The sequence below is a fragment of the Mus pahari genome, chromosome 7 (assembly GCF_900095145.1).
Source record: "Mus pahari chromosome 7, PAHARI_EIJ_v1.1, whole genome shotgun sequence".
Lineage (NCBI taxonomy): Eukaryota > Metazoa > Chordata > Mammalia > Rodentia > Muridae > Mus > Mus pahari.
Genome location: NC_034596.1, coordinates 48,426,913 through 48,454,632, shown reverse-complemented (window position 1 = coordinate 48,454,632; position 27,720 = coordinate 48,426,913). Strand labels below are relative to the sequence as shown.

Below are 27,720 nucleotides of genomic sequence, written 5' to 3'. Positions count from 1 at the left end.
CAAGGCTATAGAGAGAAACCCTGTCTCAAAAAGCCAAAAAAAAAAAAGGAAACGCCTTCTTGCTAAATGCTCAAGATAAAGAGAAACTATTAGTTCTGTTAAGTACACCTTGGAAGTTTCTGATGTAACCAAGAAAACAGCACTATGATGACAACTGAGTTTTCTGTTGGCATTAAGAAGGGCATTGCCAATATCAAGTCAATCCTGTTGTTTAAGGGATTTGAGTCCCTTTTAAAATCTTTTTCTTGGGAGTAACATGATCAACAGCTAACATATACTTTGTGTTAATGTGTGAAGACATTACCATGAGTGGGTCATGTCCTTATTTTTTCCTTTACTGAGCAGTGTCTCCTGTAGGCCAGGATGGTTTTAAACTTGTGTTATCACTCCTGATCCTCTTGCCTTAGTCTCTCAGGACATGGATTACAGGAATGTGATGTCATGCCTTGAAATGAGACTGTACAGATCTTGATTTTATTACATGGTTTCTTGTTATTCTTGATAGCATTCATATACTCAAAAAATAAACACTGCTAGGCACATTGATATACGTCATAATCCCAGCACCTAAATGACTAAGGCAGAAAGATTGCAAATTTAGAACAGTTGGGCTCCATAGAAAGACCCTGTCATAACACAATAAAAATTGAAAAATAAATAGTTTATAAAGAATATACAAAATACATTATCTCTATGTGGCAAAATTAGAGTATTTCTTTTCATTTGTAGTTTTAAATTATAATTTATTCTTTGATTATACAATGTATATCTTTCAAAAGCAAAAGAAGGTAACTATAGAATGCTATGTATGGTGAGATCTTACCAATAATACAACAATCTTAATAATAAATAGAAGTTATGTAGTGAAACCATATGATAGTCCAGAGATTCTTCAGACACCTAGATGGTTTCGAGCATGAGACATTCTGACTACAAAAGGACATAAACAGTCTGTACTTTCTAAGGGATTTTGAAACACACCTGAAAACCCCTCAGCCACAATTTTAAGCTTAAGGAGGACACATAGGTTTTAGAGTTATTTGTAAAGCCTTGCTTTTAATACACTATTCCAATTAGTCATTATTTGTTATATTGGTCACTTAATTGAAAAACATTTAAAAATATCTGATTTATGAGGTGACGTAGCCAACTTTTCTATTTAATGCTTTAATTTGACAGCTTGTTCTACATAGCCAGGTTCCAAGACAACCAGGACTCTGTAGAGAAAAACAAAACAAACAAACAAACAAACAAACTACAAACAGTGAAGGAGAACAAACAAAACAAATCTGATAGCTGCACGAAACTAGAGAGTGTCATCCTAAAAAATATCTCTAATTTATAAAAATTGAGAAAACAGTTTTTCATATGTCATGCTAATATAGCTGAGCATCTGTACAGCTGAACGGTTTGTACAACCATTCTAAAAATATATGAAGTTATTAAGAAAGCACAGTAATAGAAAATATTCATACTGGAGTTACGAAGGTAGCACAGCAATAGAAAGCTACTACCCAACATGACTAGAAGGCCTTAACCAAGCTTTCAGTCGGTCGGAAGCCACACCATCCCTTTATGAGAAGGTCATAAATCTTGTTGCGCCAAGAAGCTGGCCAAAATGTTCAAAAGTCATGATTAATAAAAATAGGTATCAATAGCAGCCTTTAAATAAGCATTTCTTCATTAGAAGAAACATGTAATGTCCAAGGTAGTGAATGAGACCTTTCTTCCTTTTCTAGTCTTAGAGTGTCTCTTATGGTGAAATCCATATTTTCTTGGAACTCTTCATATGTGTTGGTGACTGGTAGAACTAAACAGTTTTTATATTTGTATGCAACAGGAAAATCCATATGTAGACATTCAACTGACAGAGAGGGTTTAAATCCAGTTGGTGGGATAGAACTACAACCAGTTGTAAAAATAAGAATATCTTCCATTGTTGTTGAAGATTTACCATCTGAAAAGTTAGTAATTAAATAGGAAAGATAATTAAATTCATGAAACATACAATGTCAGCAAAGACCATTTCTAACTAGACTGAGATTTCTGAAAACAGATTCTGACATTCATCTAGGACAAACTAAGACACAAAGAGTGCTAAAGAGTACATTCAATATGCAAATCAATGTAGGACTCAAAAAAAAATCAATGTCTAGCCATTTATTGTTAACTTCTTTTATATAATCACTAATATGATAGCTTAATAAATGCAGAAAAAATCTAAATGGTAAAAACGAAAAATTTATAGGAAATTTAAGTAAAATTTTTCTTTTATAAAATGGAATAATATAGGTAATGTTTATTAACAAATACTCTTGTTATCATGATTAGAGTTGATATAGACTCTATAATAAAAGTCACTTAATTCAGTGACTTAAAACTGAAATAGATGGAACAGAGATTAGCTTCAGGACTGCTCTTTGCTATTATGACCACCCATATTTAAAGTTTTAGTTTCTTTTTAGTAAGAAAAATGTTTCCATCTTAAACTACATGTGTTGTATTTAGGATATAAGTGTACTGAGTAACTTTTCTCATCACTTTTATCTTATGCTTGTTTCCTCTGTAAACACATGTAACAGATTTAAGTCTTCCGAGGGAAAGAGCATAAACCATAAAAAACATATTGAAAAGAAAAACTTCACATACCCTCTATAGCCTTTAAGTAACTGTTCCAAAATCTCAAAGTCTGTATGTCCGGTAATGTGTGAACTGTGAACAGGTCACTGAGATTTTTTACAGGGAGATTCTCAGGTTTATGACAGAGGATCTTATAAAATGCTTCTGGGTAAGTTTGAATTTTCTCTAAAACACCAAGCGTTTTCAGACCCTGTTTAAAACTTGAAGAGAGAAATAAGACAACATACATACAAATTTACCTGGCATTTTTTTAAAAGATGCATTTATTTATTATGTACACAGTGTTGGGCCTGAATATTCCTTGCACACCAAAAGGGAGCACCAAATCTCATTACAGATGGTTGTGAGCCATCTGTGAGCCAGATATGGTTGGTTACTGGGAATTGAACTGAGGAGCTCTGAAAGAGCAGTCAGTGCTCTTTACCTCTGGGCCTTTTCTCCAGCCTTTACCTGGCATTTTATAAATAGCCGATTAAAACAAACAAAAAACAAAAGAGCCCAACAAGAACTACTACATGCCTTTAGATATGAAATAAGATACTAGGATGTACTTTCAAATCAACAAGCAACTGGATTAATAATTATAAAAATAATCACTAGCCTTTCTAGATTTAATAAAATTGTATTTTATTGAAAGTAGTAAGTTTCATGACTATGTTGCATGACTGGATAAACTTCCTATACATGGTTAGTAAATGAAATACTAGGGCTGAGCAGAGGTGGCACACACCTTTAATCCCAGCACTCGGGAGGCAGAGGCAGGCGGATTTCTGAGTTCGAGGCCAGCCTGGTCTACAGAGTGAGTTCCAGGACAGTCAGGGCTATACAGAGAAACCCGGTCTCGAAAAACAAAAACGGAAGGAAGGAAGGAAGGAAGGAAGGAAGGAAGGAAGGAAGGAAGGAAGGAAGGAAGGAAGGCAGGCAGGAAGGGAGGAAGGAAGGAAGGAAGCCTAAGGGTAAGTCCCTTAAGTAGGGTGGCTCAGAGGTCTGTAAAACAGAGGCAACTGCCGGTGCTCTTGGTTGCCCAGCAAACTATATGTTAAAACCCTACAGTGTATGCATGCACCATGAACTTTGATTGCAAGAAACACAGATAGAGGGGCTGGCAAGATGGCTCAACAGATAAGATCACTGATAGCTCTTCTGAAGGTCCTGAATTCAAATCCCAGCAACCATATGGTGGCTCACAACCATCTGTAATGAGATCTGATGCCCTCTTCTGAAGAATCTGAAGACAGCTACAGTGTACTTATTAATAATAATAAATAAACCTTTAAAAAAGTAATTAAGTAGCAATGAAGTAAGTTTAAGGTTGTGGGTCAGCACAACATGAGGAACTATGTTACAGGATTAGAACATTAGGAAGGTTGAGAACCTTGGCCTATAACTCCACATTATCCTTAAGTATTAGGATTGACTTGGGATTATAGACCAGACATGATAGCATGTATCTGCATTTCTGTACTTGGGAAGAAGAAAAGGCCTAACACAGCTCAAAGTCATCCTTAGCTACGTAAAGACTTGGCAGACAGCCTGGGCCTTAAAGAAAAAAAGTAAAAGTCAAATGTATTTGGTTCCTAAATGTATTTACCCAACAGATGACAGGTGTGCAATACTGATTACATAAATGAGTAGACACAGTAATTCAAATGATTACAAAAGTAAGTTTTCATTAGGAAAAAAGATTACTAATTGAAGTGCTGATTGTCTGTCCCTGAGGAACCCATTCATGTAATCTGGACAGAATTACAGGAGGGCTCATTCAGGAGAGGTTAACATTTTAAATAGCATTAACATTCTCTGAAATTAAACATTTGTATTTATTACCAAATAAATAAGTAATTTTATAGAATCTTTAACATAGAAATAGGCAACTTACCTCTCAAAAGGTGCCTTGACTCTCTTAATTACATGGTAGAAAAGGATGTCTTTTACCAACATGTATTTATCACTCAGTGACGTCATAAGTCTTAAACATCCACTGACCTCTAAGTAGTTATAGTGTTCATTTATTACTGACTTTAAAATGTTTAAATCAGCTGCAGAATCTATCTGTAACAGGAAAAATATACTCACGTTACCCATTTATTCTCAGCGATTGCTGCAATTCAAATGGTGCACATTCTTTATTCAATTTTTATAAAATTAAAAAAAAAAATTTATGTGTGTATGGCATGTGCATATGAGTGCAGGCGCCTGTAAAGGATATGGAGCTACAAGTGGCTGGGAGCTGCCTGCCATGCATACATGCTGGGATCTAATTTGGATCTTCTGCCAAAAGCAGCACCATCTTTTTTGAGACAGAGTCTTTACTACACAGTCCCTTGTCAGGCCTAGAATTCTCTCTGTGGACCAGGCTGACCATGACTCGTAGGATCCACCTGTTTCTGCCATCTAAGCTCTGGGATTAAAGGCATGCAGCACCACTCCAGGTCACTCACTGGATGCACTCTTAACTACGGAGTCATATCTCCAGTCCTAAACTCAATTCTTTAGTTAACCAGGGTAGAATAAAATTATGCCAAGAAATATATAAGAGATGTCGATTTTCCATCCTAGAAACCACATGAAAAAAGAAAACCAATTCCCACAGATTCCCCTCTGGCATACTGGCATCTACAAATACCCTGTGGCATGAACACATACGACATCCAGCAAATCCTGGAGACTATAACTTGCTAGTCCCCACTCTCTAAAATCTAGCATGTTCATCTCTAACTATCTTGACTTTTATGTTACTTTTTGGTTGTTATTTTTTTTTAAGTTTTATTTATTTAATATATGTAAGTACACTGTCACTGTCTTCAGACACACCAGAAGAGGGCGTCAGATCTCATTATGGATGGTTGTGAATCACCATGTGGTTGCCAGAATTTGAACTCAGGACTTCAGAAGAGCAGTCAGTGCTCTTAACTGCTGAGCCATCTCTCCAGCCCCTATTGTAGTTAAAACAGGTCTCACTATGCAGTCTAGGCTACCCTTGAAGCCTTAAATTGGTGATTTTTATACAGGCGTGTTTAACCATGCCCACCTATATTGGTTTCTGAACTGGTTCTGAACTCTTTGGGTACATATAACAGATCTATCACTTATACTAAAATACAACTAGAATGTAATTTATGTCTTGTTTTGGTTCTTTTTGGTTTTTTCGAGACAGGGTTTCTCTGTATAGCCCTGGCTGTCCTGGAACTCACTCTGTAGACCAGGCTGGCCTCGAACTCAGAAATCTGCCTGCCTCTGCCTCCCAAGTGCTGGGATTAAAGGCGTGTGCCACCACGCCCAGCATAATTTATGTTTTAATGAACGGGTATGTTTCTTACCTTGATTATAATCTGTGCCACATCAATGTCTGAAACATCATCCAATGTTGGCAGAGTATTTTCTGGTCCATAAGCAAGGCAGTTAAACAAGGTTTCAGAAAAGAAACCAGGTGAAGGACCACCATGAACTAAAGAAATGGCAAGCATTTTGCCAACTTCATAGTAAAGATTCTCTTTCATGGCTGTAAATACAGATAAAAATAGACTATATAAGACAATTTAAAATGAAGATATATATATATATATTATATATATATATAAAGAAAATTTAAAAATGTAAACATTTGTAAAACATTTGTAAAATATACCGACCTTCCCTAGAAATCTATTTGAAAAACATTCCACTTGGATAGAAATAACCTAATGTAGAACAAAATGTAAATCTCTGGGAAAAGAAACTATGACCAGGGGCTGGAGTTACAATACTTGCAGAAGTCGGATTCTGTTCCCAGCCCCCACACAGTAGCTCACAATCATCTGTAACTCCAATTCCAGGGAGATCTGCTGCCCTTTTTCTGACCTCTGCAGGCACCAGGCACATGAGTGATGATGCATCAACATACAGGCAAACAAAACACTCATTCACACGAAATAATCTTTGAAACTGTGATTATAATTAATTGTATCTCAGTTAAGTGTACATCCCCTGGCTTACTTTGGTCTGTTATTGAGTAAATATACACATAGTTGGATTCCTATTTTTCCCAAGCACTATATTGTAAAATTTTCTAGATTTATTCAAAACAGGCTTACACCACATCTATTAGATGTATTAGACTAGAATGTACTACCGTACAATGCATCCTTTCCTCCTGGCTCTTCAGGTTAGGGGACCTACTTAATTGTGAGACATGTTGCAATCACCAGCAGCTTACATATTCTGGCTCAATCACACACATGATCTGAGCAGGTCTATTCATACACAAGGTATTAGTGAATCAAAGCAAAATAACATTTTTTTTGGGGGGGGGGTCTTTTCTTCAAGACAGGGTTTCTCTGTATAGCCCTGGCTGTGCTGGAACTCACTTTATAAACCCGGCTGGCCTCGAACTTAGAAATACACCTGCCTCTGCCTCCTGAGTGCTAGGATTAAAGGCATGCGCCACCACGCCCGGCGCATATGAACATTTTTAAGGTTGTTGCTATATATTATTATCTTACAAACGGGGAGATTTACTCAACACTAAATGCTACCATATCACACTCATAGCTTTAAATACTTAAAAATCTTTATCAGTAACTCTGATGAGCAAGAAAGCTATGTAAATGTTATTTTATAATTACACTAGTTCTTCAAAACAATAAGTAACATTTAGAATATTATATCTTCATCAACAATCTTATTTACAGCTAGATTTTCTAGCTGATTAAAAAAAGAAAATCTATATGAGGGAGGGTAATTCATCATGAAAGTGAGAGCCACTAGATGGATATAGACAGACTTAAATTCAGGCTTCAGAGCTACATTCCTGTGCTTTACACTCACCATGCCAGAGCTACCTTGAGTAACAACTCAGTATTTGGGAAGGCATTTATTGGGGTAGAACTAAGTTGTTTAGAAATAGAAAAAATTATGTTTCAGACAATAACAAAGGAAGAAATTAAAATGTAATAAATCTCCTTATTCTTTTTCAATTTCCTTGTAACAAAAAACTCCTAAGAAGAAACACCACGTTACCCATTGTTTTCAAGTGTTTACTCAACCAAAATAGATTACCTAAAGATAGAAAGGCACATATGAACTTTTTAAAAGAAAGCCCTGTATACCAATCCATGTAAAAGTGTTAACTCCTGAGCAGTAGCCCTACACTGGCCTCTCATTCCTGAGACGTGGTGTATTTAAAAAAGATAGACATAGGGGCTGGAGAGATGGCTCAGAGATGGCTTAAGAGCACTGACTGCTGTATCAGAGGTCCTGAGTTCAATTTCCAGCAACCACATGGTGGCTCACAACCATCTATAATAGGATCAAATGCCCTCCTTCTGGGGTCAAGGATATACTCATATACATAAAATAAATAAATCTTAAAAAAAAAGTAGACATAAATCATAAAACAAACTTAATGTAAGGTCCATGTTGTAAAAAACACTAAGTGCTTAATTATAGTGAACATGCCTTCAATCTCAATTGTGAAGCAGAGGTAGGCTGATCTCTTAAATTCAAGACCAGCCTGGTCTACAGAGCAAGTTCCAGGTCAGCCAGGGCTATACAGAGAAACCCTGTCTCAAAAATCTAAGAAGAATGAACATAAAGAGCCCAAATAACTAACTATCCATTTCACCTGGTGATGTGAGTCAAATGAAATAAAAGAAAATACAAATCTAAATAAACATTTAATTATGAAATCATTGAGCATACTGCTATAGTACAGATATAAGAATTATGTTTTGATTACAAGTCTGCATAACTAAACCTTGTATGTGTGTATAAAAGTTCAGGTGCCCAAGGAGGGCCCAGCTATTGGATGCCCTGAATCTGGAGCCGTGAGCTGCTTACTGTGGGCACTGCAAACTGAACTTGGGTTGTTTCAAGCACAGCAAGCATTCCTAGCACTAAGTCAGTTCTCCAAACCCAGATGTACTCCAGTCTTTACTTCAAAACCATCAAATTCTCATTCACTGACAAATGTAAATTATTTATTCCAGATATACTTAAAGAATATTCAAACCAAGTACCTTGGTTTTGGCTACACATGCTACCTTCAGTGTATATAATAATAAAAATAATTACCTTGAGAATTTAGAGACAAGTTCTTTGCCAAGGACCCTTCAAACACTGATGAATTCTCAAGATGGTGCATTAAGTGACTCAGAAATTCCTGCTTTGATCCAAGATGCTGGCTTCCAACCTCCTCATTGCCATTAACATACACTACGTCAATGGAGCATGAAGGGTTAAACTTCTGGCTCTGGAACTGCTCTAAGGCACTCCTCCACACATTGGCTTTGTTGATGTATAATGTCTTAGATTTATTTTTAATTTGGAATCCTAACTCTATCAATATTGTTGAAATGTCTCTCCTAAATTTGCTGCCTTGCCTATAAAATACAGATTTGAATAAAGAACATTAAAGGAGTTTATGTGAAACAGCAGTTATAGAACATTAAAAGTTGTAGGTTTGTCTGTTTTGATCGGTTTTTAATTTTAAAAAGATATTCTTTATATAATACTGGAACCAAAAACCAAAAATATTTATCTGATTATCTACTTTTAAATTCCCCCGTTAAAACTATCTACTAACTTATGATCATTTGCAGCAATATGAAGATTATTTGAAGGCCTAATGTGGACTCATATTTAAGGGTATATCTTGCTTCCTTCCTTGCCAATAACTAAAACAATTATCTACAATGAAGCTTTAGCAGATAATACAGCTAATATTATCAACAGAACTCACATTCACTTAAATTTTAGACTAGATCCTCTAGGTCAATAATTCTTAAAAGTATGGTCCTAAAACAGCAGCATCACCTATGAGCTAGTTACAAATGCACATCCCTGAGCCCCATTCAGAACCTCTGTATACTAACATCCATGAGTCACATGGGTTAACTTTTTGCTGCCTCAGGTTTTCCATCTGCAGGTAGAAGAAGTAAGGACTCAGTGAACACAGATCATCTTTCTGTACCACCGTCCTACCCCAAACACTGCACACACATGTTATGGTAACAGTTGCTCCTCAAGAATGTCATATGCTCTTAAGCATATGACTGGACATTAAAACAGAAACAAGCAGTCAAGTTTCTCTAGTGCAACATCTTTGGAAACCTAAACATCAAAATTATTTTCAAACTATATAAATATAAAACAATGAATAATTTTAATATAAAAGTACTTAATTTATTATGAGAAGTTTTTCAGTTGAATTAGTAATTCACTTTTTTGACAAGTATCTAATAGTCTACTTTTCTGCAAACAGAATTATCAAATATTTTCAAAAATTCCCTTTTTGTGTTTCAAAGCCTTTTTTACAACAAAGAACTTCATGCAGTTACATTTTTCTACAGTGCATAGACTCCAACTTTTTTTAGTTATGCACAGTTAAAAATCATGACTATAAAAACATACCTGATAAAACATAAAATTTAATTCGTTTTATTTAAGTGTTTAGGCTTGATTACAAGAATTACTAGGTTTAGAACTTTGTGAAAGTAGAAATAAATAGGCACAGTAATATTTACAGATAAGCCTCCAGTTTCTAAAGGGAAGGAGCTGACAGTTAAGGCTCCTGACATTGACTATATATAAAGCAAGCAATTGTTATACCATCAAAAACCAACCTTTGTGTTAAACAGGACTCTCTTCTAGAAGGACATGCTGTGCTTGATAACTGAATTTCTTGCTTTCGTCTGGAATCAAGTAATGTTGGAAAGATAATTATCTATGATGTTTATATCTTTAAGAATATTTTATATTATGACTCAGTATAGATTAATGTATAGACTCCAATTGATTAATGTAGCCTGACATTTTGCCATGTTCCCCACTTCCCTCTCTTCCCTCTTCCTCCCTACTTCCATTATGACACAGATCTTCATGTCTCAGGCTGGTCTCCAATTCAAACTACAGCTATGTGAGCACCCTCAGCTACGTTATTTCCTCCCGCCTTTCCCTGACTTCATGCATCCCAGGTTGGGCCCTACCGTTTGAAATTTCATTCTTCTAAACAATTGCATGATCAGCCAATAGCCTATGTATGAGTGGCATCTGAAGTCATAATTTTCTTCAAAGTGATTTTTATGTTTTTCTGAAATTCAAAATACATACCTCAGTAATTCTTTATGCTGGGCTACAGTTGACTGTCTGGGGAGCTTAGGTGATGACTCTTCCAACAAGCAGTCAGTAACTGTCACATTAGTAGAGTTGGCTAATGGGTGTTTGGGGGCCTTTTGGAAATCTACATATTTAAATCTCGAAGTTAGCTCAATAGAAACATAGGCAAAACATTTTCAACAACATGCACTTGAACAAAAGCAACTTTATTCAAAATTACAAACTATTACCTGAAGTGTAGGTAATTCTTCTACAATCCAAACACTCCCAATCTTGTTCCCAAGACTGTAGTGAGGAACAGGCTAAGTGTGTTCCACTAGAACCACAACACTGACATCGCTTTACTTCCCATTTGCTGAGGACATAAAGAAAAGTATAGATGTGTGTTCTGTTAGTGCTGGACTACATTCAGATCACTAGCTGTGCCTACAGTTCAGCCCTCTACTATAAACCACAGCCAGTCTACCAAAGCAAGGAAAAGACTATACTTCCCCCTCTGAAGCACGGACTGACTCAGGAAAGGTCTGGACTCTAGTTCAGGCTGGCCTGGAATCACTATGCAGCCCAGGCTGGCCATTTTCCCAAGTGCTGTGATTACAGACATGCCTCACCACACCTGACTCTATACTATTTTTCTCTTAAGTTTGTAATATCTGCCTCCCAACATCCTTAACTGAAAAACCTAAACTAATACCAACACACACATATATACAAAGAATGTAGTTATCAGAAAGACTTCTGATAAGCAGAAAAATATTTCCCTTTACATTTGAGACAGTGCATTTACAGAGACTACTGTTCACTAGGTCTGATACGGAGGCATCAAGTATTAGCAGTATATGACCTGCAGTATCAAGGTACACAGTATATCCCAAACCAAACAAATAAAAAACCTTATTCTGACATTTCAGGTGCTGTGAAGTGCAGCACAATCTAGAGTTTGTTCCTGGCTCATATTCAGACTCTTGCTCCTCTGTCTCTCATTGTGCCCTGTGATATGACAATCCATATATACTCCCATACAGGTGTATATATTAGAGTTTCTATTGCTGTGATAAAACACGATGACCAAAAGTAACTTTGGGAGGGAAGTGTTCACGGGCCCATCACTGTGAGAACACAGGTCAGGAACTCAGGGCAGGAGCTGATGCTAAGACCAAGGAGGGGTTGCTGCTTACTGGCTTGACTCCATATTTTGCCTAGCCTGCCTTCATATAGAACCCAGGACCACCAGTACAAGAGCAGCTCCACCTACATGGACTGGCCCCTCCCAAATCAATCACTAATAAAGGAAATGCCTACAGCTAGATCTTATGGAAGTGTTGTCTCCATTGAGTTTCTCTCCTCTCAGAGGACTAGCTTGTGTCAAGTTGACATAAAACTATGCAATGCACATAAAGGTATGAGGCAGGACGCTTCGTTCACATTGTGTGGGAATGAGTACACAATCTTTTGCACAGAAACAAACATATTCCCTGAATATATGAAAATATTGGTGGCAGTTAGGTGCTAGATATTCTCCCAACACCTGTATATGTGGGCATCTTCTCCTGAGAGTATGAATGGATAGGGCATAAGTGCCTGACTCTCTTCTATAAGATAGTTCTGCCCACTCACAATAAGGAAAGAGACAGCGAAAATAAGTATTTACTCTAAGATTCTCACAGTTTTGAGAGAGGAAAGAAGCACTATTCTTTAAGAGGAGGAAACCTCATGGCAGAGGGCTAATGTCCCTGAGCTTCTATGTTGCTGCATGCCTTAGACCCATGCTCCAGCTAGTACACGAAGCTGCCTTTTACCATTAGAATACAATACAATAGTAAAGGTGAGCATCCATGTAACCACTGCTTGAGTCCCGAGACAAAAGATTAAACGTGATAGGAATACAAAATAATAGATGCAAACTAGGGGACATGTGAGGTACCGGATGCTCCAAAGCTGGTCAGCGCTCAGTCTTCACATCCACAACCTGATACATGAGAACCACTTTCCATGAAAACACAAGTGTCCGTCATTATAAGCCTCTTATGATAAGGAAGATTACATGAACAGGAACAATAACATGTTTTTAGAGAGTGAAAGGCCACAGACAAGAGAGAAAACCACAAGAACACAGTGAAGAGACAGTGACCTGCATCATCTCTAGACAACACTCTTGAGAAATCAGTCACAAGTACCTAGTTCTGGGCCTCTAGCCTCTGACCAATCTTCAGTGGAGTTACAGGAGCTCTGTGTGCACTTTACACTTACCACACCCCTCACCTTGGAATAGCCTCGTGAAAATTTACAAAAAAAGTTTCCATAGTGATTACAAAATATTTCTGTTAACATACACTTAATAAACATGCTTAACCTTAAGTTAAAGCCTCAAGCATCCTCTAATTCACTAGAAAAGCAACATTCTTAGCTAAGTCTTAGGAAGGAACACATAAACATAATAACCCAGCCGAATCACCTGTTAGGTTCGTTATAGTCTCGGCCTTTTTTGCAATGACATCTTCGAACATCACAGCGGTCGTGGCTCTGCAGCAGCTCTTGGTAGGCATTTTCTTCTAACTCCCAGGATGCGTCTCTATCGTGACAGGATAGAAAGTGTGCTTTGCTTTAACAGAATTGTCATTTACAGACAAGGGTTAAAGTTAGCATTTTTAGGATGATCTCTTCATCACAGAAACCCACTATGTTAATTTACCTTACAATGTCTTTTTTTTAATTATTATTTATTTAATGTATATGAGTACTCTGTAGCTTTCTCAGACACACCAGAAGAGGGCATCAGATCCCGTTACAGATGGTTGTGAGCCACATGTGGTTTCTGGGAATTGAACTCAGGACCTCTGGAAGAGCAGAGTCAGTGCTCTTAACTGCTGAGCCATCTTTCCAGCCCCCTTACAGTCAATTTCACAGTGTCAGAAGTTAAACAAACTTTCTAAAACCTGCATTTTTCTTGTATTTCAATTTTTGTTGTTACACTCTAGGCTAGCTTCAAATTCAAGTTTTTCTCCAGCTTCTCAAGTGCTGGGACTACATATGTTTGTTTAGTGTTTCTCTCTGCCCCAAGACCGGGCAACCCTGGAACTCAGTTCCCAGCCCATGGTAGCCTGTCAACCCTCAGCCTCTCAAGTTGACTCTCACAACTCAGGATTTCTCTCCTTGGGGCATTTCTAAAATTCCCCTTTTCCATTTTAAACCCATTTAGCCTAGCGCAGATCACTTGAAGATGCTACACAAATCACCCAGAACTGGACTTGACTGAGACACATCATCTAACTAGATACTGACATTATAGTGCTCATCTGGGAGAAGGCATGTGACCCAATACGACATGGCTACTTAGCCACAATCACTAATCAGACATAGACGGTTATTGTTAATATTAGTAAATACTACATTTAAATGCTTTTTGGTTAAAAAGCCAAATGTTACTCACTTTTCAGGAATATGAATTCCCATTCTCAACATCTCTTTCTGAAAGATGTCTGTATTATTGCATAGTGTACATCTAAAGAAAAACACTCCTGCATTTATTGCTTGAACCTACAGCAAAAAATGGGAAAATCTATTGTTAGCAACGTATCTCTCATCAGGTTGTGAATTAAATAACTAATAGAACATGTGCTTTGCCTCCCTGTATCATGAGAACATTTCCTGTTAGAACTATAAGCAAAGCCACCCTAAACAAAGACAACTCTTTTTTCAGTTTAAAAACATCTCATGAATACATGATTTTTGCCTTTTCAGCAGTCAGCAATTTACTTTCATAAACTTTAATACTCTTGTAGTTTGCTTTCTGTCACTATTAAGAAAACACTCATGAACACTGACATTGGGAGAAAAGGGTTTATTTTAATTTTGTCTTACAGCTCCTAGGTCACACCACCACTGAGAGAAAAAATTCAGAGCAGGAGCCTGGAACAGCTGCTTCCTGCTCAGAAAATGATAGCTACCTACCATGTACAACTATAGCTATGTAAAAGTATTATTCATATGTGTATGTAGTGTAGGTATGTCTTCCTGGGTGTGCATGGGTGAGCATGTGGAGGCCAGAGGTTGAAGTCAAGTATTTTCATCTGTTCAGCTAGACTGATTTAGGAAATGAGTTCCAAGTCTCTATCTCTGAACCCTTCTAATACCATCCTATAAAGCCAGTGCTGAAGTTACTGCCCAGTACTACTGTGCTGACACGCCTAACTTTAAAAGTGCCATTAAAAAAATACACATGAAGAAAGAGAAAAAAAAGGAAAAAACCCATTTAGAAGAAACAAAGGAAAATAGGAAGACATTTTAAGGACCATATCCATGGAAAGACAAAGAACATGCAATTAGGAAAATTATAATTGATAATATATCTTGATATGACATTCTGGGCAAATTGAACTATTAGTAAGATTAAACAGGTGAACCAATGCAGAGGAAAGAATATGCTTTAAGAATAGCACAACTGATGGGAAATAATATACGTAGAATTCCAATTGGTATTTTAGAGAAGCAAGTGAGCAGTTACAGAGAGAAAGACACACAATACCAGGTGGACTGATACAGCTGAAGGGACAGCTGATGGATGCTAAAGCAGGAAAGAGGATTGTAGGCAAATGATACCCACACACTGCTACAGTAACTCATTGCAGACAAAAGAAGGTATCTTACTAAACATGGGGCTGGATACAAAGACATATCTGGTAGAAAAGGAAACAGAAACAACCCCAGAGACAAAACTGCTGACCAGCTAGCCCAAAACATGTGGAGGATACCAGACCCTGACAGAGAGATCCAAATGGAGGAAGTGGCACTTTTTGCATTTTAATGTCTAGTCTCTTTTCACAAAATTTCTACATGCAGTAATCAAAGTAGTCAGAAATATTGTTTATTCATAGACTGTAAGCCAGAGTGGGTATAGTTCAGATTTTAGTTAGGTTCTGTAATCATGAGTGGAAAATTATGTTAGAGAAAGTGACTGAAGAATTAGCATGTTCTAATCATACCAACTCCTATTGACATTTATGTAACAGTCAGGTTTCTACGTGGATATAATTCTTAATTAATCTTTTTAAAAAGTTTTTTGTTAGCATTATTTCTAGGGTTTGCCTCCCTCTCCCAATATAGTACTGTCTCTGTGTGTGTATCTGTGTCTGTGTGTGTGTCTGTATGAGAGAGACAGACAGGCATTCTATAAGGAGCTAGATCCCAGCCCAGTGCTTCCAGTTTTAAATGACAAGAGTTCATGAAAGCATTAGGTCAGAATCTAAGAACTCTCTCTACTTTATTAACAAATACAAAGCAAATCTTTATAAAATTAAGACACACTCGTCAATAATTAAAGTCAGTTAAATACAAATCTTTAAGAAATATTACTTTTAAAAAGGCTCTCACATAAAATTAAACTGCAAGTCATGATGTTTATTAAGTGTTCTCTAAAGCATACGTTTGTATGGGAGAATTAGCAAACATTTCCAAGAAAATAGACTCCGATTTATCACCTCTAACTGAATAACCGAAGTATAAAAGTTTAAGAGACTATTTAAAAACAAAAACAAAAAGAAAACCAGAAATATAACCAGCTACATTCAGTCTTTTATGAAATATAAGGCAACTTAGCATCTGTAACCCTGAACATCTTTGGACAGTTAATAACCAAACCATTTTATTTTACTGAGCAAACTAAAATCTTAGCTTTACAAAGCAATTTAAAAAGTTAAGTAAATCTTTATTTGGCCTGGTTTTGATTAGCAACACTTTCTATGCAATAAGAATGTTCTAAATAAAGACATCCAATCAAGTTGAGAATGTAGTTCATCTTACTGTTTTCAGTGAGTATTAATCCAAGGGGCCTTACACACACTAGATAAGAAACCGACCACTGAACTACAGCTCTGGTTTTTATGATACTGTTTCTTCGTTTGAGCAGAGTAAACACAGATTTATTAAGAAGTAAGAAGAGAGCTCCCAAGAGTGTAATAGGCTCCAAGAGAGGAATACTGGTATTTTATGATATTTTGTTTCATGACTCCAGATTAAAATTCAAATTGACAAGCAATAGATTTTATATTATAGAGTCAAAGCTATCTTACCTGTAAACAGTCTCTATGAAACCAAGCATTCTTACAACAGGGACTTTGTAGTATGTTATAAGTAGGTATAGGCTCAACAAATTCCAAACAGATAGTACATGGTAAAGAACTACTATATTTATTAGATGTAATTGCTTGAACGGGTCGATGTTCCCAGCAAAATGACCTAAAAATAGAAATTTTTTAAGAATATATAAGGAAGAGAAAAACACAACTCAGTTTATAATCTCTTCAGTTTCACATATGTGGGCCCTATAGTCTAACATCCTATAATCAAGGAAAGTCAACGCTTTAAACAGACTTCCTCACAGACTGGTATCAATATTTGTTAGTAACAGAGTACCTTTACCCTTGTATTCCATCAGAGCACACACTACTGTACTAATAAGTCTATTTACCCTTGTACCCAGGGAGCACACACTACTGTATTCAGTATCACCTAACTTAAAAGAACTTAACATCTATCATGTGTGACACATCACATGCAAGTAACAAACTATTCCTAACCTTTTTTTTTTTTCAGAGACAGGGTTCCTCTCTGTAGCCCTGGAACTCACTTTGTAGACCAGGTTGGCCTCAAACTCAGAAATCCGCCTGCTCTGCATCCCCAGTGCTGGGATTAAAGGCGTGCGCCACCACGCCCAGCTTCCTAACCTTCTTCTTTCCTTTGTATTTTCTAAGGTTCATTATATCCCATTTTGCCTAACCATTCTATAAATAGAAATAGGAAAAACTCAAGAAATACTCAGGGTACCAACTGCCAAAATTCACAAAATCTTCATGTTTGAAGCTGTACTCAGGGGGTATGCCATAGTAAATTTGATTTTTTTATTTAACTCAACAAAGTTTATAAAGCAATTTAATTTCTGAACTGAGTGATATAAAATGTTTCACAGAAATATAAATCAATAGTTCATCCTCAAGCTGAAAGTTGAATGTGAGTAATAATCTTGGGGTCCATCTCAGACCTTGCAACTCAAGTTTTACCAGAGAGAATTAACTCCAGAGAAAACCATGTGATACAATATAATATTATATACAAGTACACATTCACACACTCATCTTATGTATCTTGCATATGGAATTTGTATGTATAAATTCAGTACAACTTTAAAAAGTAACTTTACGTGGTAACTATATCTTTAGGCCACTTGTCATCATTCTTTAACAAGAACAAAAGTTTCAAACAGTTTTGAGATGCCAGGTGGGTGCTGGAGGCCAAGCCTGGGTCCCCTGAAAGAGCAGCCAATATTCTTAACTGCTGAATCATTATTGCAGCTCCTCATAGTTAATATTTAATTAGCAATTAAAATAACTTACTTAAAATTGTCAGTGAACTGGAAAATACATTCTTTCTGAAGTCCACAAGGCAAGTGATAACTTCGTTTACACCGGGGCACCACACATCCAATTGAAGCACCATTCTTCTTGCAAACTGTACACTTCTACAAGAAATATGACAACAGGAGTATAATACAAAACATTCAGTACTACAGTTTGATAAAAAATAATGAGCCAGGCATGGTGGCTCACGCCTTTAATCCCAGCACTGGAGGAAGAGGCAGGCGGATTTCTGAGTTCGAGGCCAGCCTGGTCTACAGAGTGAGTTCCAGGACTGCCAGGGCTATACAGAGAAACCCTGTCTTGAAAAACCAAAAAAAAAAAAAAAAAAAAAAAAGAAATCCACCTTCCTCTGCCTCCCAAGTGCTGGGATTAAAGGCGTGCGCCACCACTACCCGGCAAGTTACGATTCTAGTAAGAGAAGAGTCTAGCAATAAGAAAGATCACTGTAAATTTATTTTGAGTCTGAGTCTTATTTCTGAGAGATTGGGGCTGGGAGGAAGCACCAAGCTGTGTTAAGAGATTGCAGGGAAACTGGGAGTGGTGGCGCACACCTTTAATCCCAGCACTCGGGAGGCAGAGGCAGGTGGATTTCTGAGTTCGAGGCCAGCCTGGTCTACAAAGTGAGTTCCAGGACAACCAGGGCTATACAGAGAAACCCTGTCTCGAAAAGCCAAAAAAAAAAGAAAAAAAGAGAGATTGCAGGGCATCCCAAACTAGGTCATCTGTAACTAGTGGTACTTCCCCTTCTGTTACCCAGCCTTTCCTCCAACTCAAGACTTTGGAACTTGAGGCAAAGGTTTTCTCTATACTAATTTAATTCTTGTCCTTAATCTAAGTGACTTCAGTGTTTTTGTAACAACCTTTGAGTTCCTGAACTACAGTACTGTAGTACTCTTTGCCCTGAAATGAGCAAAATGGTAAATTATCATATCTAAGCTGTTTACTATGGAAATGTGGTATCTAGGATCATATTCCTCGAAAAGAACTTCTAGTATTTTCAACTTTTCAGTCTTCAACTCTCATAATTTCTACTCAGGACTCAATACAGACTATACTTCTTTCTTTGCAGATATTAGCACAAAAATGGATAGAAAAGGAAACTACTGCATTAAAAAAACAAGCCAAACTCAAAATAGATATTGAAGCAAATTTAGCAAATCCTAAAATTGAGATTGAGTGTGTGTGTGTGTGTGTGTGTGTGTGTGAGGAGGGTGGGGAGGGAGGGAGGGAGGGACGGGGCTGGCTAGTTTTGTCAATTTGACCCATGCTAGAGAGGAAGAAACCTCAATTGAGAAAATGCCTGTACAAGACCCAGCTGTGGACAAACCTGAGGGCATTTTCTTAATTAGTGACTAACTGGGAAGACCCACTGTAGGTGGAGCCACCCCTGGGCTGGTGATACTGAATTCTATTTAAAATATAAAAAATATAAAAGCAGGCTTGGGCAAGCCATAAGGAGCAAGTCAGTAAGCCCCTGCATTCTTAGCCCCTGCCCCCATGTCCCTGTTTGAGTTCCTGTCCTGACTTCCTTTACAGAACAATGATGTGGAAGCGTAAGCAAAGAAGTCCTTTTCTTTCCAAGTTGCTTTTGGTCACGCTTTATCACAGAATAGTAACCATAAGACATTAGAGCGCTCCAGAGAAGGTCAAACTCTTAATAAGGAACATTAAGTGTTCAGTCTTTACTCTCTCCCAGACCCAGAGGATACCACAGAACATGGGGATAGAAGAAGCAGAGGGAGGAGGGAGGTGGAATGGTGCCTTTGGACCAGAGCTTTGTTCTCGCCCCCAACCTCACAGCAGTTGTGAGCGCAAGACTGGCCTGTCAACATCCTATCTTGGGAGGAGCTCCTAGGTCTCCCTGCTCCCTCAGTTGTTGAGGCAGACGATGGCAGCTAGGGAGGTTGGGGTAAAGAGGCGCCATATTGGGCTTGTGAGATGGCTCAGTGGGTTAAGAACACCCAACTGTTCTCCCGAAGGTCCTGAGTTCAAATCCCAGCAACCACATGGTGGCTCACAACCATTCATAAAAGAGATCTGACTCCTCCTTGTCTGAAGACAGCTACAGTGTACTTACATATAATAAATAAATCTTTAAAAAAAAAAAAAAAAAAAAAAAAGAGGCGCCATATCTTCCTGAATATCTACAGGAAGTTAATGGTTGCAAGGGGAGGGAGGGACATTTTCTTTCGTGGTATTACCACTGTAGGAGCCGATGCTCCTGTAAATAAATGCTCACCCAGGATGGTGTGCTCTTACAAAACTCAGGTCATAGAAACAATGAGTAAGTCAGAACATGAACATAAAAGGGAACTAGGTGAAAGGGACCATGAAGGCAAATACAATGCAAATACATTACATGTCTGTCTATCTCTAGATATAGGTATATGTCAAAATTAGGTAACTCGTCAGTATGTATAATTAACATGTGCCAATAATAATTTTTAGTGGAATAAATGAAAGTGAAGAAAAGGTTGGGGAGAAAGAGTCTAACAACAAAACTTGTAGGCCAACTTCAAAAACTAAATCAAACCGAGAGTGAGTGAAATAATGAACAGAAGTTCCCTCCTGATAAACTGTTTTTCAGTGTAGATTAAACTCTTCTTTGTAAAAATATAAAAATGCTTATTAAAACTTATCATATTTGGTAAAAATATCCATTAGAATAAGACACTATAGTCAAGAATTTCTAATCCGGGGACTGACTGAAGACACTCCCCAAGGCAGCACTAGCAGCACCTGTGGTACTCAGAGCAATGAATAAACAAGTACTTACCAGTTTGGAAGCTCTATTGGCTTCCTTCCTGATGTCTTCTATTAGGAAGCCATAAACTCCTTCTTCTTCTTTACCTCTCTGCCAAATTCCACTTGACATCAACTATGAATATATTCTCAATTAGAAAATACACTCCAAGAAAACAGGTAGGAATGAACAAATCTATCAATTACTATTCTTCATGACCAATTAATTAAGAGGCAACGCACATTGCCTGACTTACCAAGCAGTAGTAGTGGACACTAAAATTCCATTTTTCACATGTCTTCTTTTCTCCATATTTATTGGGACAATCATCATTTTTTCGGCAGAAAACACAAGCTAAGAGCAAAAAAAAAAAAAAGAAATTTAAAATTACAAAATAGAGGCTGGAGAGTTGGCTCAGTGGTTAAGAGCATTGACTGCTCTTCCAGAGGTCCTGAGTTCAATTCCCAGCAACCACATGGTGGCTCACAACCATCCAAAATGAGATCAGACGCCCTCTTGTGGTGTGTCTGAAGACAGCTGCTGTGTACTCATATACATAAAATAAATAACTCTTTAAAATTACAAAATAATTTATAGGATTAGTGCTTCTCTGAAGTGTACGTGCATGCACGTGTGAACAGTGGCCATGGGTCACGGATGGCGGTCAGGAGACACCTCAGGTCTTTGAATACTCCCTCTTCCTAGCTGATTCACAGGCTTTCCGGGAGTGTCCAGTCACTGCCTCACACCCAGAGCAGTAGGATTATAGCCGTGTGCTACCATGCCCAACTTTCTGTGAATTCTGCAGATGGGGACTAGAGCATTTAGACCAGCAGGACAAGGACCTTACCAGCTGCTGCACATCCCCAGATCAATTTTGTCTAGGTGGCCTTGGCTGGTTCACATCTACAGTAACAGACTGCTAGTCTAAAAGGAAGTAACTCAGACCTCATTCCCAGATAACTGTGGTTGTGCTTGCACCTATGTGGTAACTCCCTAAGGGTGCTTTACCAGCATCAGAATTCTCTTAGGGTTAAACACAAACGGTAGTTGTAAAAGTCTGGGGTACGCAGCTGATAGGCCAAAAACAACTATATTGACTGTTAAAATTACCTTTTACTACAGCAAATACTGGTTCCTGTTAAGCACACTGACATAAGTAAAGACTAGAGGCATTAACCTGGGAAATTAATACATCCAGCCAGGGTACAATGGTAATGACATACATCATCAACATTTTCCAACTCCTGGCACTGCTGATAGAATCAGGAGGCATGACAAGACAAGACAATAGGTATATGGGATACAGGAGTTGGTAGGAGCAAAGTTCCTTATTTAAAATGAGGTAGAGTCAATGATACAATAAAAATGATTGTCAAGAGAATTATTAAGGTAGTTGGCCTAAGGTTTGTCACACAAGCATTGAGGACCTGAGTTTAAATCTGTAGCACCTATAAAAAAGGTAGAGTTGCTGGGCAGTAGTGGCACACGGCTTTAATCCCTGCACTTGGGAGGCAGAGGCAGGCAGATTTCTGAGTTCGAAGCCAGCCTGGTCTACAGAGTGAGCTCCAAGACAGCCAGAGCTACACAGAAACCCTGTCTTGAAAGTAGACTCAACTGTGCACCTCTATAATTCCTGTGCCAGAAACCTGGATGCTCTCCTAGCCAGTTGAGCCAAATGGAAGAGTTCAAGAGTCAATAAGATCTGATCTCAAAAAAAAAAAAAAGCTAGGCACAGGCATGGTTGCACACACCTTTGATCCCAGCACAAGGTAGGGAGAATGAGGTGGATTTCTGTGAGTTCAAGGCTGGCCTGGTCTACACAGTGAGCACATTACATTTGCTAGTCAGAAAACAACATAGTGAGACTGTCAAAACCAAGTAAGTAAGAGCCCCACCCAGCCTAAGTGGAGGAGTAGTGCATCCAAGTCCACAGTAATCACTTAGAGTCCTCATCACTCATGATAGCATGTCAACAGCTTCTGTTTCTAAAACAGCTATGTATCACCAGGGAAAGTTGTAAACTTAGAAATCTTCCTTTTCATGTCTACTTATTGCCCTCATTTATCAAAGGGAAAACCATTAAAAATTAAAGTTTATTCAGATTCAAAGTGTATCTGATAAATCATATAAAATATAGAAAAATAAACTTGACAAGATGTCTTCTAGCGGCAAATTTAGTTTGTGGAAATGAACATAATCACTATAATTTAATAGAACATATTAACTAAGCATGCATCGGAATACTCATTCTTACTGGCTGGATAGGATTCTAAATAGATTTTATTATAATATAAATATTTAAATTCAGTTACTTACCAAGACTTTGTGAATTATCAGGTTTATTTTCATTCATTTTACTAGGAAAAATAAGAGCATATTGATATCTTAATTTCAAAAATCTCACATTAGCCATTTTATTAAATTTAGTCAGCATATGATTATAATCAGATAATATATAATCACTTCATACTATAGTACAGTACATAACTTCCTCACTTGTGAACAAGTAATAGTTCAAGTAAGAGTGGCAGATTTGAAGATACTGATGAGCATATTTATTAAAACATTTAAGTACTAGGATTGTGGGATGCCCTACGGTGCATCACAAAGTCCTACACAACATAACTGCCTGAACTCTTACATTTCTGAATAAATATTAAGCCAATACACATTAAACATATTTCCTTTCCCCTTCCTTTTGGTATGCTAAGACTGTGTTTGTACAGAACTGCAACTCCTGTATAAAACAAAGCACTCTGTATTTAATTTGAAAACCTGTTCACTGGCATCCTGTGAGCAGCAATGCAGCTCCTGTTTTAGTACCCTGTACAGCACGACTTTATGAGTATTTATTGTGCCTGGGGCACTTGTCATTCTGTCCTGTTTAGCAGTGCTCAAACCACTTATACTTTATATACTGCCATGTCATAAACGCGAGTTACCTTCTCCTGTTCTCTGGTCATGTCTAGAAGCTTACTGCCAGATGACAAGAACTTCCAAGACGCTTCCTGAAGAGGTCACTCAGTATGGAATGCAGGTCTCTACTTTAGACATGAGCTTTATGACATAAGCACATGCTGCCATCTGTCTAAGACTTCTGGTGACAGAGTCTGAGGTAACTTCAGAGAGGCCCTGAGGTGGTCTCTAATTCTTGATCTAGACATACTACAATGACTTTTTTTTTTTAATTTTAAACCGAGTTTCAGAGGTGATTTAGAGTGGATAATATAACAGTAAGCCGCCGGGCGTGGTGGCATACGCCTTTAATCCCAGCACTTGGGAGGCAGAGGCAGGCAGATTTCTGAGTTCGAGGCCAGCCTGGTCTACAGAGTGAGTTCCAGGACAGCCAGGGCTACACAGAGAAACACTGTCTCAAAAAACCAAAAAAAAAAAAAAAACAAACAAAAAAACAGTAAGCCACAGTCCCTCCCACTCCACCTAATGGCTACCCAGCAAAGAAAGCATGGTAATTAAACTCCAGAACTGACAATCTATCCAATAAATACTATAGAAAGAACTAACTTTTTGTTTGGGAGGAAAAAATGAACACCGACTTCCATACAGAAAAACTACATCAAAAACATGTTCCAAGAGAAAAACTAGTTAGTTTCGATCCTGTCAAAGGAAAAATTTTCCAAGAAAATGGAAAGATGCACAATGAAAAATCATTTGCAGAATGTATCTGACAAAGGATTTACATTCGTGATGCATAAAGAACACAACTCAGTAAAGGCAGCCGAATAGGAAATGAAATAGGGAGCTAAGGCATAACCCTGCTGTAAGGCATGTGCAGTGTGCAGGGAGCCCTGGAGTGATTCCTAACACCAGACAAAATTAACAAAAGTAGAAGCTGCAACAAAAAGATTCAGAAAAAGATCAGAAATCGAAAACTGGACCACAAGGCAGAGGCAGGCGGATCTCTGAGTTCAAGGCCAGCCTGGTCTACAGAGTGAGTTCCAGGACAGCCAGGACTACACAGAGAAATCCTGTCTCGAAAAAAAAAAAAAAAAAAAAAAAAAAAAAAATTGCTAGACGGATGGAGAGATGGCTGAAGAGTTAAGGGCCAAAGACACCAAGTTTAGTTCCTAACACTCACACGGTGGTTTATAGCCATCTCTAACTCCAGTTCCAGGTAATCCAATGCCTTCTTCTGACCTCTTAGGCACCAGGCAAGCATGAGGCACATAAACATACATGCAGGCAAAACATTCATATACATTAGCAAAGCTTTAAAAGAAAGAAAAATTTGTGAGGGTTTCAGAGTAAGGTGGTGAACTTCTTTAATTTGTTTGCATATAACAGGTAACAGATTATGCTTGAGAAAGATTGCAAGTGTGCCAAACCCACAAAAAAATTTCTTATATTTATATCAGATCATAAGACTAGAAATCAACAGAAATCATTAATTATAAAATGTAATGATAGACCCTTAAATTACAAGATCACTGATGAATTTGAAAAAACTTAAAAACTTAAAAAAAAAATGTTTCAATCAAGTGAAAAAGAAAATATAACTTATTGCTGGGCGTGGTGGCACACGNCTTTAATCCCAGCACTCAGGCGGCAGAGGACGGCGGATTTCTGAGTTCGAGGCCAGCCTAGCCTACAGACTGAGTTCCAGGACAGTCAGGGCTACACAAAGAAACCCTGTCTCGAAAAACAAAACAAAACAAAACAAAACAAAAACCATATATATCCATATATATATATATATATATATATATATATATATATATATATATATATATATATATATATATATATAAATATATATATAAATAAAAACTTATCGGCATCTTTAGGAAACAGTAAAAGCAGGTTTGTCTTTAGGCTCAATTGCTTGAGACCCGTGGGAGTTTCTAGTCCCTAAAAAGAAACAGTAAAAGCAGAGGAAAGTTCATGGCTATGCATGCTTACATTATTAAAACCAGAGAGAACTCAATGATGCAAAGACTAGCAGTAAGAGACAGGACAAAATTAACACAATAGTTACAAAGTTAACATGAGAAAGACTCAAGAAATTATTTGGCTGGGCATGGTGGCGCACGCCTTTAATCCCAGCACTCGGGAGGCAGAGGCAGGCAGATTTCTGAGTCTGAGGCCAGCATGGTCCAGTGAGTTCCAGGACAGCCAGGGCTACACAGAGAAACCCTGTCTCGAAAAACAAAAACAAAAAAAAAAAAAAAAGATGCATGCTATAGTTATACCATGGTTAGTAGCTATATTTTTGACATCTATTCTCATTAACCTTCATATACATATAATAGTTCCTAGAATTCCCACAATAATCAATCACACAAGGAAGTCTTTATCCCCATTACTTGAGACTTTAATTAGTGAGGTTAAACAGCTTCCCTAGTCAAGGTCACACAGCTATGAGGTCCTAGGGATGGGAATTCTAAGCAAGAAGTCTGGTTCTAGTTGTATGTCTTTAACTAATATATTACCAGGTTGGACAAGGAAGTCCATGTTTTGAAACCTCTGGTAGACTAGTCTAACTTTTCAGTTAAAAGGCATTATCCAAGTCCATCTTTTAGAAAGTTAAAATCGGTGACGTTTGAGTACAGGATGGAGCCCTTATAGGAGTACGCATACAATTAAGTGTGACATTTACTGATGTCGGTAAAAAACAAGAATAAATAAACAAACAAACAAACGAAGGAAGGAAGAGACTGGGAGCAAAAAGCACATTAGGATACAGAAAATCTCTAACAGGTTACTTGCTGGTACCATTTAGGAAGCTAGCAGATCTGACTGCACTCTTTGAGAAAGGCCAGCCAGTAGCTTTGTGGCAGCCTCATTGAAACACTTTCATTTCAATGATCTTGCTATTTACTTTTTTTCCTACTTGAATACTGAAAGCAGGATTCATTAGCAGGCATAAAGGAGGAAGAAATGATTTTACTTTGGATGTTACTAAGTACCACTTTAAAATGGTGTTTACACAGTTTACCCAATTGCTAAAACCTTAAAGGGATCTCTGTACCTTTTTTTCTACAAAACACACAAGCAACCTGACAGTTTTCAGTAAGGCAAAGTATAGAACTTCTTTCAAAGGAAAGTTTGTTTACCGTGCACATCTGAGCTGTTCAAAAAAGTGTGGCTTTTTGTCGGGGTTTGTGAGAGTCAAGTTCATCATAAAAGATGAACAAAAAGAAAACCCAAACAAAAAGCGCTCAAAGAAAACTCAATTCCTGAGGCATTGAGTTCCTCTAAAATAACTCGATAATAACACAGTTACCCAATGAATGAAGAGGGTAAAAAGCGGGGACGGGACGGAACGGGTGGGGGTTGGGGGTGACACTAGACCCTATCCCCATTGTTAGCAAACTTAACATCTGTGAGCCACCGCTGCTACTGTAGCCAGTTTAAATGAGCAATAGGGCTCAGATTTTTGCGGTACACAAGAAATGTCAAGGTGTGAAAGAAAAATACCCCGGTTTTAAACACAAAGGATACTCGGATTTCAGCTTAAATCCCCTCGAGGCATTTCAAGGCTGTCATTTCTCTGCGGTGAGGGACCGGTCTCAGGAGCAACTGGGAGCCACAACGAGCGCCCCATCCGTGAAACCCTCCCTCCTTCCGCCTTTAATTAATAAAGGGCACCTCGGGGCTCGACAGCGGCAGTGCGCACCGTCCAGCGCGTGGAGAAGCCCCCTACCGCTCACACCTACCCGGCCGCCCGTGACACCTCTGTCCGTCCCCGGGCACGTCCTCACCAGGCGCGGGGCAGAAGTCCCAGGCTCGCCGCGCTACCGCTCACGTCGACCGCAGCGATGCCGTACGCCCACCCGGCTCAGCCCCATCCAACGGCTCGCACAATTCAAA

General features: G+C 38.1%; 1 protein-coding gene across 3 annotated transcripts; it reads right to left on the bottom strand.

The window, feature by feature from the left end:
* Positions 1–642: 642 nt before the first annotated feature.
* G2e3 (G2/M-phase specific E3 ubiquitin protein ligase) lies at positions 643–27,720 on the bottom strand. 3 transcript variants are annotated; one of them, XM_021201980.2, is made up of 16 exons: positions 27,567–27,720; positions 23,209–23,249; positions 21,146–21,243; positions 20,923–21,024; positions 18,123–18,247; positions 16,803–16,968; positions 14,165–14,271; positions 13,190–13,306; positions 10,965–11,089; positions 10,729–10,858; positions 10,242–10,310; positions 8,692–8,999; positions 5,961–6,142; positions 4,520–4,692; positions 2,650–2,840; positions 822–1,957 (listed from the first exon to the last, which is right to left on the bottom strand). In XM_021201980.2, the coding sequence occupies exons 2-16, from the start codon at positions 23,243–23,245 to the stop codon at positions 1,665–1,667; spliced, it is 2,223 nt and encodes a 740-aa protein (XP_021057639.1). In that variant the 5' UTR covers positions 23,246–23,249; positions 27,567–27,720; the 3' UTR covers positions 822–1,664. The 3 variants fall into 3 exon arrangements, with proteins under 3 accessions (XP_021057640.1, XP_021057639.1, XP_029397071.1); XM_029541211.1 differs by having other exon boundaries at positions 27,612–27,714; XM_021201981.2 differs by lacking the exon at positions 10,242–10,310 and having other exon boundaries at positions 643–1,957; positions 27,567–27,714.

Bases quoted from the DNA above. Each gene is read 5' to 3' on its own strand.
- G2e3 (XM_021201980.2), bottom strand. From the start codon at position 23,245: ATGAATGAAAATAAACCTGATAATTCACAAAGTCTTG. The intron at 18,248-20,922 runs GTAAGTACTTGT...TATTTCTTGTAG, and splicing joins CCAATAGAGCTTCCAAACTG to AAGTGTACAGTTTGCAAGAA. The intron at 1,958-2,649 runs GTATGTGAAGTT...CTAACTTTTCAG, and splicing joins TTACTTAAAGGCTATAGAGG to ATGGTAAATCTTCAACAACA.